This window comes from Pseudophryne corroboree (genome assembly GCF_028390025.1).
Source record: "Pseudophryne corroboree isolate aPseCor3 chromosome 3 unlocalized genomic scaffold, aPseCor3.hap2 SUPER_3_unloc_4, whole genome shotgun sequence".
NCBI classification, from domain to species: Eukaryota; Metazoa; Chordata; class Amphibia; order Anura; family Myobatrachidae; genus Pseudophryne; species Pseudophryne corroboree.
In genome coordinates this window covers 3,578,783-3,591,025 of record NW_026967530.1, presented here as the reverse complement: position 1 = coordinate 3,591,025, position 12,243 = coordinate 3,578,783, and the positions used below count along the sequence as shown (strand labels likewise).

General features: G+C 52.1%; 1 protein-coding gene across 1 annotated transcript in view; it reads right to left on the bottom strand.

Annotated features, from left to right (window-relative positions):
• Nucleotides 1-12,243, bottom strand: part of LOC134984167 (oocyte zinc finger protein XlCOF22-like) — a 110,167-nt gene that overhangs the window by 54,779 nt on the left and 43,145 nt on the right. The window contains exon 6 of the mRNA XM_063949790.1: nucleotides 10,472-11,926. Coding sequence (XP_063805860.1) covers nucleotides 10,472-11,926 — 1,455 coding nt within the window. The remainder of the gene's footprint in view (nucleotides 1-10,471; nucleotides 11,927-12,243) is intronic.

The following is a 12,243-nucleotide window of genomic DNA, read 5'->3' as shown; positions in this document are numbered from 1 at the left end:
GGGTGATCTGCGCACTGGGTGAGGCAGGGTAGAAGGGCCAGGAATAAAGGGGGTGGGTGATCTGCGCACTGGGTGAGGCAGGGTAGAAGGGCCAGGAATAAAGGGGGTGGGTGATCTGCGCACTGGGTGAGGCAGGGTAGAAGGGCCAGGAATAAAGGGGGTGGGTGATCTGCGCACTGGGTGAGGCAGGGTAGAAGGGCCAGGAATAAAGGGGGTGGGTGATCTGCGCACTGGGTGAGGCAGGGTAGAAGGGCCAGGAATAAAGGGGGTGGGTGATCTGCGCACTGGGTGAGGCAGGGTAGAAGGGCCAGGAATAAAGGGGGTGGGTGATCTGCGCACTGGGTGAGGCAGGGTAGAAGGGCCAGGAATAAAGGGGGTGGGTGATCTGCGCACTGGGTGAGGCAGGGTAGAAGGGCCAGGAATAAAGGGGGTGGGTGATCTGCGCACTGGGTGAGGCAGGGTAGAAGGGCCAGGAATAAAGGGGGTGGGTGATCTGCGCACTGGGTGAGGCAGGGTAGAAGGGCCAGGAATAAAGGGGGTGGGTGATCTGCGCACTGGGTGAGGCAGGGTAGAAGGGCCAGGAATAAAGGGGGTGGGTGATCTGCGCACTGGGTGAGGCAGGGTAGAAGGGCCAGGAATAAAGGGGGTGGGTGATCTGCGCACTGGGTGAGGCAGGGTAGAAGGGCCAGGAATAAAGGGGGTGGGTGATCTGCGCACTGGGTGAGGCAGGGTAGAAGGGCCAGGAATAAAGGGGGTGGGTGATCTGCGCACTGGGTGAGGCAGGGTAGAAGGGCCAGGAATAAAGGGGGTGGGTGATCTGCGCACTGGGTGAGGCAGGGTAGAAGGGCCAGGAATAAAGGGGGTGGGTGATCTGCGCACTGGGTGAGGCAGGGTAGAAGGGCCAGGAATAAAGGGGGTGGGTGATCTGCGCACTGGGTGAGGCAGGGTAGAAGGGCCAGGAATAAAGGGGGTGGGTGATCTGCGCACTGGGTGAGGCAGGGTAGAAGGGCCAGGAATAAAGGGGGTGGGTGATCTGCGCACTGGGTGAGGCAGGGTAGAAGGGCCAGGAATAAAGGGGGTGGGTGATCTGCGCACTGGGTGAGGCAGGGTAGAAGGGCCAGGAATAAAGGGGGTGGGTGATCTGCGCACTGGGTGAGGCAGGGTAGAAGGGCCAGGAATAAAGGGGGTGGGTGATCTGCGCACTGGGTGAGGCAGGGTAGAAGGGCCAGGAATAAAGGGGGTGGGTGATCTGCGCACTGGGTGAGGCAGGGTAGAAGGGCCAGGAAGAAAGGGGGTGGGTGATCTGCGCACTGGGTGAGGCAGGGTAGAAGGGCCAGGAAGAAAGGGGGTGGGTGATCTGCGCACTGGGTGAGGCAGGGTAGAAGGGCCAGGAAGAAAGGGGGTGGGTGATCTGCGCACTGGGTGAGGCAGGGTAGAAGGGCCAGGAAGAAAGGGGGTGGGTGATCTGCGCACTGGGTGAGGCAGGGTAGAAGGGCCAGGAAGAAAGGGGGTGGGTGATCTGCGCACTGGGTGAGGCAGGGTAGAAGGGCCAGGAAGAAAGGGGGTGGGTGATCTGCGCACTGGGTGAGGCAGGGTAGAAGGGCCAGGAAGAAAGGGGGTGGGTGATCTGCGCACTGGGTGAGGCAGGGTAGAAGGGCCAGGAAGAAAGGGGGTGGGTGATCTGCGCACTGGGTGAGGCAGGGTAGAAGGGCCAGGAAGAAAGGGGGTGGGTGATCTGCGCACTGGGTGAGGCAGGGTAGAAGGGCCAGGAAGAAAGGGGGTGGGTGATCTGCGCACTGGGTGAGGCAGGGTAGAAGGGCCAGGAAGAAAGGGGGTGGGTGATCTGCGCACTGGGTGAGGCAGGGTAGAAGGGCCAGGAAGAAAGGGGGTGGGTGATCTGCGCACTGGGTGAGGCAGGGTAGAAGGGCCAGGAAGAAAGGGGGTGGGTGATCTGCGCACTGGGTGAGGCAGGGTAGAAGGGCCAGGAAGAAAGGGGGTGGGTGATCTGCGCACTGGGTGAGGCAGGGTAGAAGGGCCAGGAAGAAAGGGGGTGGGTGATCTGCGCACTGGGTGAGGCAGGGTAGAAGGGCCAGGAAGAAAGGGGGTGGGTGATCTGCGCACTGGGTGAGGCAGGGTAGAAGGGCCAGGAAGAAAGGGGGTGGGTGATCTGCGCACTGGGTGAGGCAGGGTAGAAGGGCCAGGAAGAAAGGGGGTGGGTGATCTGCGCACTGGGTGAGGCAGGGTAGAAGGGCCAGGAAGAAAGGGGGTGGGTGATCTGCGCACTGGGTGAGGCAGGGTAGAAGGGCCAGGAAGAAAGGGGGTGGGTGATCTGCGCACTGGGTGAGGCAGGGTAGAAGGGCCAGGAAGAAAGGGGGTGGGTGATCTGCGCACTGGGTGAGGCAGGGTAGAAGGGCCAGGAAGAAAGGGGGTGGGTGATCTGCGCACTGGGTGAGGCAGGGTAGAAGGGCCAGGAAGAAAGGGGGTGGGTGATCTGCGCACTGGGTGAGGCAGGGTAGAAGGGCCAGGAAGAAAGGGGGTGGGTGATCTGCGCACTGGGTGAGGCAGGGTAGAAGGGCCAGGAAGAAAGGGGGTGGGTGATCTGCGCACTGGGTGAGGCAGGGTAGAAGGGCCAGGAAGAAAGGGGGTGGGTGATCTGCGCACTGGGTGAGGCAGGGTAGAAGGGCCAGGAAGAAAGGGGGTGGGTGATCTGCGCACTGGGTGAGGCAGGGTAGAAGGGCCAGGAAGAAAGGGGGTGGGTGATCTGCGCACTGGGTGAGGCAGGGTAGAAGGGCCAGGAAGAAAGGGGGTGGGTGATCTGCGCACTGGGTGAGGCAGGGTAGAAGGGCCAGGAAGAAAGGGGGTGGGTGATCTGCGCACTGGGTGAGGCAGGGTAGAAGGGCCAGGAAGAAAGGGGGTGGGTGATCTGCGCACTGGGTGAGGCAGGGTAGAAGGGCCAGGAAGAAAGGGGGTGGGTGATCTGCGCACTGGGTGAGGCAGGGTAGAAGGGCCAGGAAGAAAGGGGGTGGGTGATCTGCGCACTGGGTGAGGCAGGGTAGAAGGGCCAGGAAGAAAGGGGGTGGGTGATCTGCGCACTGGGTGAGGCAGGGTAGAAGGGCCAGGAAGAAAGGGGGTGGGTGATCTGCGCACTGGGTGAGGCAGGGTAGAAGGGCCAGGAAGAAAGGGGGTGGGTGATCTGCGCACTGGGTGAGGCAGGGTAGAAGGGCCAGGAAGAAAGGGGGTGGGTGATCTGCGCACTGGGTGAGGCAGGGTAGAAGGGCCAGGAAGAAAGGGGGTGGGTGATCTGCGCACTGGGTGAGGCAGGGTAGAAGGGCCAGGAAGAAAGGGGGTGGGTGATCTGCGCACTGGGTGAGGCAGGGTAGAAGGGCCAGGAAGAAAGGGGGTGGGTGATCTGCGCACTGGGTGAGGCAGGGTAGAAGGGCCAGGAAGAAAGGGGGTGGGTGATCTGCGCACTGGGTGAGGCAGGGTAGAAGGGCCAGGAAGAAAGGGGGTGGGTGATCTGCGCACTGGGTGAGGCAGGGTAGAAGGGCCAGGAAGAAAGGGGGTGGGTGATCTGCGCACTGGGTGAGGCAGGGTAGAAGGGCCAGGAAGAAAGGGGGTGGGTGATCTGCGCACTGGGTGAGGCAGGGTAGAAGGGCCAGGAAGAAAGGGGGTGGGTGATCTGCGCACTGGGTGAGGCAGGGTAGAAGGGCCAGGAAGAAAGGGGGTGGGTGATCTGCGCACTGGGTGAGGCAGGGTAGAAGGGCCAGGAAGAAAGGGGGTGGGTGATCTGCGCACTGGGTGAGGCAGGGTAGAAGGGCCAGGAAGAAAGGGGGTGGGTGATCTGCGCACTGGGTGAGGCAGGGTAGAAGGGCCAGGAAGAAAGGGGGTGGGTGATCTGCGCACTGGGTGAGGCAGGGTAGAAGGGCCAGGAAGAAAGGGGGTGGGTGATCTGCGCACTGGGTGAGGCAGGGTAGAAGGGCCAGGAAGAAAGGGGGTGGGTGATCTGCGCACTGGGTGAGGCAGGGTAGAAGGGCCAGGAAGAAAGGGGGTGGGTGATCTGCGCACTGGGTGAGGCAGGGTAGAAGGGCCAGGAAGAAAGGGGGTGGGTGATCTGCGCACTGGGTGAGGCAGGGTAGAAGGGCCAGGAAGAAAGGGGGTGGGTGATCTGCGCACTGGGTGAGGCAGGGTAGAAGGGCCAGGAAGAAAGGGGGTGGGTGATCTGCGCACTGGGTGAGGCAGGGTAGAAGGGCCAGGAAGAAAGGGGGTGGGTGATCTGCGCACTGGGTGAGGCAGGGTAGAAGGGCCAGGAAGAAAGGGGGTGGGTGATCTGCGCACTGGGTGAGGCAGGGTAGAAGGGCCAGGAAGAAAGGGGGTGGGTGATCTGCGCACTGGGTGAGGCAGGGTAGAAGGGCCAGGAAGAAAGGGGGTGGGTGATCTGCGCACTGGGTGAGGCAGGGTAGAAGGGCCAGGAAGAAAGGGGGTGGGTGATCTGCGCACTGGGTGAGGCAGGGTAGAAGGGCCAGGAAGAAAGGGGGTGGGTGATCTGCGCACTGGGTGAGGCAGGGTAGAAGGGCCAGGAAGAAAGGGGGTGGGTGATCTGCGCACTGGGTGAGGCAGGGTAGAAGGGCCAGGAAGAAAGGGGGTGGGTGATCTGCGCACTGGGTGAGGCAGGGTAGAAGGGCCAGGAATAAAGGGGTGGGTGATCTGCGCACTGGGTGAGGCAGGGTAGAAGGGCCAGGAATAAAGGGGTGGGTGATCTGCGCACTGGGTGAATGAATCATATATTAGGGGTTTCTGTGCTGCATGCTGCTAGTAGGGGTGTCCACACCCCTTATTCCTATAGAAGATATCTGGTATTTAGCCTAACTGCACTCCACCCCTGGGTGTTCATTTACATATTGGAGCTGATTGTCTGGTGCCTTTATCACCTCCTTATGCCTTCTCCAGGTTAATACATCTGCCCCTAAGTATACAGGACAATTCCGCTAATTAACATTAAGTGCTGGCACATTGAGCACTTGACCACACACCCTCACACAATTGGTTACACCCACTGAAACGTGGTCACACCTACTCCACTTCTAACTCCACCCTTCCTTGATAGCCCAACCACTTATGGTGCCCCCCCTGTAATTTTTTTCTGGATCCGCCCCTGGCTACCATTATACTAAATGAAGTGGCCGCAGTCCCTAATTGCCTAATAATTACCAGACCGCTGTATTGGGAATTAGGGAGCAACAGAGTATAAAAGCGTATTGGGATTTGGAGGCGGTACGTTTGATGAAACAGCCCCTTTCCTGAGGCTGAGAAACGCGTCAAGTGTCTCGCTCAGTATCCTGCTCACTGCTATATTTAGAGATTTATTACAAATATCCTCCGGCACGTCTTTGGCGCTCCCATTACATCACCGTGAGAGAGTGGACAACGACTCGGGATTACGCTCCCCTGACCGCCATCCACTGAGAGTGCCGTCAGCCGTCACCTTTACAGCTCCGGACAGCTTCCCTTTCACTGCAGTAACCGGAGCGGGCAAAGGAATCACTGATCATCCGTACACTAATAGAGGCTGGGGTAAGCACTGCACTTCTGTAGACTGCCTAATAGCGAAACATGCTTAATTGCTATCAGCTATCCCTAGTAAAGCCTCTTAATAATGGATGACACTGCTGGGAGCATAAAAGTGTAAAGTCGGTACACATTTAAACAAACGACAAAGTGGATACTATTGTGAACTGTTTACCATACTTTTAAATGGACGGACTCTCACATTTTTAAGCATCCAACGAGCTCATATGTTTAATTAGCCCACGCGTGGATCTTGTCTCACGGAGTTCCTTCTTATTACAAGAGCTATACCATCTGAAGCAAAGTTGGATACGTTGTTTCAAGGGAGCTTCTTAGAGTGTTATTCACTTGTTACATTCCTAAACAGAAGTTATTAATGTTTAGAGTATAGAGGTAATATCAATAGTCACTTTTGAAAGTTTCAGGATACTTGGTTTTATTCTTAATATTGTGATAATCGTATTATATTAACTGCCTACTGGGGCGCTGTGTGGCTGGCTCTATATACTGTGTCTCTCTGAAGGTACTCTGGGGGAAACTGTGTCTGACATTTTCCTGTGTGTGTGTGGTTATATAGCTCACATAAACATGTAAAAACATTCTGTGTCTTGTGCTGCAGAGTGTGTATCGTCTCCTGAGGAGTCTGTCCCATGTACTCAGGACTGTAATATACTGTCCCAGGCTTCTGAATCGGAACCCCCTTGGGTGGATTCTATTAGGGGAATGATATCCCAGATTTCATCTAAGATAGCTCAGAATGAGACTGAAACACAGGTTTTCAGAAAGTCTGTTGTGGTCTTGTCGTATTCAGCTCCCACTACCTCATCAAAGACCCCAATTATTTACCCAAAGAAGCGTGCTCTTGCCCAGATAATGCATGCTGACATGGATACTGACAGGGGACGGTGATGGGGATATGCAGGGGGGATGCATCCCTTGCTAAGGGGGTACAACTTATGATTGAGGCTATTAGGGATGTTTTACACATTACTGATAAGGTTCCTGAGCCTACAGAGGAGACTTACTTTTCTGATACTAAGAAATCCTCTATTACATTCCCTATGTCTAAGGAACTAAACACATTGTTTGAAAAATCCTGGGAAAACCCGGAGAAAAAGTTCCAGATCCCAAAAAGGATTCTCATTGCTTTTCCTTTCCCTGGGGATAGGAAAAAGTGGGAAAACCCACCTATAGTAGACGCTTCTGTATCTAGGTTGTCTAAGAAAGTGGTTTTACCTGTCCCTGGTTCCACTGCAAGATTGAGACTACACTCAAATCATTATACACAGCAAATGGCGTAGCTTTAAGACCCACTATTGCTTGTGCGTGGATTTCTAAAGCCATAGTAAAGTGGTCAGGCACATTACTAGAGGAGTTAGATTCTATGGATAGAAGTGACACTGAATTGTTTTTACGTCACATACAGGATTCTGCAGGTTTCATGGTGGAAGCTATGAAGGACATTGGACATCTGAATGCGAGGGCTTCTTCCAAGGCTGTCTCGGCACGCAGAGAACTCTGGGTGTGCCAGTGGTCTGCGGATGCGGAATCCAAGAAGAGAGTGTTGAGAACCGACCCTTCACAGGTCAGGCTCTGTTTTTGGGAAGCATTAGATGCGTGGATCTCCACGGCAACTGCGGGTAAGTCAACTTTTCTTCCCTCTGCTACACCACCGACTAGGAAATCCTATCCTGCGTCTGCAATGCAGTCCTTTCGTACCGCTAAAGTTAAAAAGTCCAAATCCCCCTCAACTTTCTTTAGAGGTGGTCAGGGGAAATCCTGAAAACCTGCACCCACAGGTTCCCAGGAACAGCAACCTGGTTCTGCTTCCTCAAAATCCTCGGCATGACGGTGGACCTCCTAACCTGGAGATCGGGCAGGTGGGAGCAAGACTAAAAAATTTCAGTCATGTCTGGGTGTCCTCATGCCTGGATCCCTGGGTATAAGATATTGTTACCCAGGGGTACAGACTGGAGTTTCAGGAACTCCCACATCACAGGTTCTTCAAATCAGGCTTACCAGCTTCGCTGACAGAAAGTGCTATCCTACAGGAAGCCATTAAAAAAATGCTAAAGTCAAATGTCATTGTTCCAGTTCCACCTCACCTAACAAGGGTTATTTATTCAAACCTGTTTGTGGTACCGAAACCGGATGGTTCGCTCAGGCCAATATTGAATCTAAAGTAATTGAACCCTTATTTGAGGGAATTCAAATTCAAGATGGTGTCTCTGAGAGCGGTGCAGTTAATGTAAATGTAATTTTGTTTAACATATTTTTGTAAAAATCTGACGGTCTACAAGACGTTATGGAGCCAATGTATCATTTAATATTTGCTGCTAATTCCCCAAAACAACCAGACCTCCCAAATGTAAGTAGAAGGGACTGCAGCAGGTATCTCCCATACCTTCATACTTGGACATTTCCAAGCAAGGGTCAGGTGAGTTTATTATTTTAATACAACAACCCTAATTCACCTACAAATAAAAAAAAACACAAAAAAACCTAACCTTTGAACAGACGTAATTTATTTAAAACCAACAAATGATAAAACTATTTACACAGAAAGAGACCCCCCCCCCCTGTAATATGATCCCACTATTTAAATCAGCTGTCAAAATGGCACCAGAAATCTTTTGCTTTGAAACTACTTTATTTCATATCTTTAATACACATTTTTGTCTATATTTGAAACTTAAAAAATTCTTTACTCTATGCACAACAGCCTATGGGGGTCATTCAGACTCAGCCGCAATAGCGGCCCGCAGCACAGTTTTCTCATGGTGGCAAAATGCACATGCACAGCGGCCGCGCAGACACACACATTGCGGTCACATCCCTGAGTGGTTAGCACGGGCTGGGACCATCTTCCGGGGGGCTGTGTGATGTCACATCTGATTACCCCCCTATAAGCTTCCAGAGTGCACCTCATATCTCATCTTTTCCAAGTTACTACAAATGATATGAGATCGGTAGCAGCACTACTTTCAGGATTATTACACAGAACACACATAAAGGCTGACACAGCAAATAACAGTAACACATACAAGGGATTAATTAGAAATAAGGAAGAATAATCATCGTGGTCTAATTATCAACTGATTCTGTGCAGGACCCATACACCTCTATACTGCCTCCAGCAGCCCCTGGTACTGCACTGCGGCCATCCACTCTGTCTCCCCCCACTACTGCCACCCGCCCTGTCTCCCTCTACTACTGCCTCCCACCCTGTCTCCCCCCCTACTGCCACTCACCCTGTCTCCCCCCCTACTGCCACTCACCCTGTCTCCCCCCACTACTGCCACCTGCCCTGTCTCCCTCTACTACTGCCTCCCACCCTGTCTCCCCCCACTACTGCCACCCGCCCTGTCTCCCTCTACTACTGCCTCCCACCCTGTCTCCCCCCCTACTGCCATCCACCCTGTCTCCCCCCACTACTGCCACCTGCCCTGTCTCCCTCTACCTCTGCCTCCCACCCTGTCTCCCCCCCTACTGCCGCTCACCCTGTCTCCCCCCACTACTGCCACCCGCCCTGTCTCCCTCTACTACTGCCTCCCACCCTGTCTCCCCCCACTACTGCCACCCGCCCTGTCTCCCTCTACTACTGCCTCCCACCCTGTCTCCCCCCCTACTGCCACTCACCCTGTCTCCCCCCACTACTGCCACCCACCCTGTCTCCCTCTACTACTGCCTCCCCCCCTACTGCCACCCACCCTGTCTCCCCCCCACTACTGCCACCCGCCCTGTATCCCTCTACTACTGCCTCCCACCCTGTCTCCCCCCCTACTGCCACCCGCCCTGTCTCCCTCTACTACTGCCTCCCACCCTGTCTCGCCCACTACTGCCACCCACCCTGACTCCCCCCACTACTGCCACCCACCCTGACTCCCCCCACCACTGCCACCCACCCTGTCTCCCCTCACTACTGCCACCTACCCTGTCTACCCCCCACTACTGTCACCCGCCCTGTCCCCCCCACTACTGCCACCGCCCTGTCTCCCCCCTGACATCTCAGCACTGCTTGGGGATTCTTGGTACTGCTGGTTACAGTCCTTCATCTGCAGATGGAAGTAACCAGGGCAGTAAGGACACAGAAGTTGCTTCTGGTACCATGGACCCTGGTCACGTAGGGCTGGGAGAGTCAGATAATGTAACAGAGTCACCATCTTACAGGCAGCCGGTGAAGGGAGCAGAATGGGTGTTATGTGGCAGGAATGGGCTGGTTAGGTAACAGCCTGGCTGCTGCATTCTGTACAAGCTACAAGCGGTGCAATTCTTTTGCTGGGAGACCCAGGTAGAGGACATTGCAGTAGTCTATGTGTGATGATACAAGTGCATGTATGACTGTAGGTAGATCTTCTGAGGGAAATAAGTGCTGGAGTCTGGCTATGTTCCTCAGATGAGGATATGATTGTGGCTGATACCTGATGTCTAAGTGTCACTCCACCATCCAGGACACCAAGATTCCGCACATGATCCGCATTTTGTAACTCTGAACCCACAAGCGTAAGTCTGGTTGGTAGGTAAAGCTGAGCTGAAGCCCTCCCCTTTGTTGGTTAGCTTCTATCATAAGAACCTGTTTTACCAGTACTGAGTCACAGCCAACTGGCATCACCCACACGTGGAGCTCAGCTAGACATTTAGGATTGGTATTGGGTTCTCAGTACCCGGAGAAAAACACATGTCATCTGCATAGCAGTGGTAGATGAGGGCATGACATCTGATTATTTCACCCTGCGGTAGCATGTATATTGCAAAAAGCATAGAAGATAGGATAAGAACCTTGAAGAACAACGCATGGCCATGATAAGTATACTCCAGAAAATTAAAATGGTTTCTCACCTGAGTGATGTCTATTGTGTGCAACAAGAGCTGATTTATTTCTCAGAGTATGGAAATGGATTCTCACCTGTGTGACTTCTTTGATGTGTAACGAGATTTGATTTCTGTGTAAAACATTTCCCACACTCAGAGCAAAAAAATGGCTTCTCACCTGTGTGACTTCGCTGATGTGTAACAAGATGTAATTTCCGGGTAAAACATTTCCCGCACTCAGAACATGGAAATGGCCTCTCCCCTGTGTGACTTCTCTGATGTATAACAAATTGTGATTTATCGGTAAAACATTTCCCACAATCAGAGCAAGAAAATGGCTTCTCATGTGTGTGACTTCTGTGATGTGTAACAAGTTGTGATTCCTGTGTAAAACATTTCTCACACTCAGAGCAAGAAAATGGCTTCTCACCTGTGTGACTTCTCTGATGTGTAACAAGATGTGATTTCCGGGCAAAACATTTCCCACACTCAGAGCAAGAAAATGGCTTCTCCCCTGTGTGACTTCTCAGATGTAGAAAAAGATTTGATTTTTGTGTAAAACATTTCCCACACTCAGAGCAAGAAAATGGCTTCTCACCTGTGTGACTTCGCTGATGTGTAACAAGATGTGATTTCCGGGTAAAACATTTCCCACACTCAGAACATGGAAATGGCCTCTCACCTGTGTGACTTCTCTGATGTTTAACAAATTGTGATTTATCGGTAAAACATTTCCCACACTCAGAGCAAGAAAATGGCTTCTTACCTGTGTGACTTCTTTGATGTGTAACAAGTTGTGATTCTTGTGTAAAACATTTCCCACATTCAGAGCAAGAAAATGACTTCTCACCTGTGTGACTTCGCTGATGTGTAACAAGATGTGATTTCCGGGCAAAACATTTCCCACACTCAGAACAAGAAAATGGCTTCTCACCTGTGTGACTTCTCCGATGTAGAACAAGATTTGATTTTTGTGTAAAACATTTCCCACACTCAGAACATGGAAATGACTTCTCACCTGTGTGACTTCTCTGATGTTTAACAAATTGTGATTTCTCTGTAAAACATTTCCCACACTCAGAGCAAGGAAATGGCTTCTCACCTGTGTGACGTCTGTGATGTGTAACAAGTGTTGATACCTGTGTAAAACATTTCCCACACTCAGAGCCAAAAAATGGCTTCTCACCTGTGTGACTTCGCTGATGTGTAACAAGATGTGATTTCTGGGTAAAACATTTCCCGCACTCAGAGCACGGAAATGGCCTTTCACCTGCCATACCTGTCTGTGGCTTTGTGTTCTGTGTAAAACATTTGGCATCTATAGAACAGGTAAACTCTGTATCTACTCTCAGAGCTGTAACAGATGCACCAATATGATCAGGAGAACATTTCCCAGGATCAGATGGACCAGCTGATAGAGGTGGATGTATAATTGGGGTTATGGGGTTATCTCCTGGAGAATCCTGTCTACTGTCATTATCTTTTATGTCACAATTCGGGGATAACATTAGATGTCCTTCTGAGATGTTCCTGCTTGTGTGTCCATCTGCTGGAAATAAAATACATTACATGACATACATATATACATACATACATACATGACATGACATTTTCTGTAACAATATTAATCTTGTAATCAATAGGAGAAGATGACTCTCTGGGACACTTAATTGTAAATGTGTGTGTATAAAAAAACATAACTTTTAATGAAGGCTTCATAATATTGTGTCTCAGACGATCATTGTGTCCACCCTCCTGAGAACACTCACAATAACAAATGTAATATTATAATAAGACTTAGATATATCTCTCTCTTGTACTGGTAACTAACCATGAAGTATAAATGGAGATGTAGTCACTCGCCAA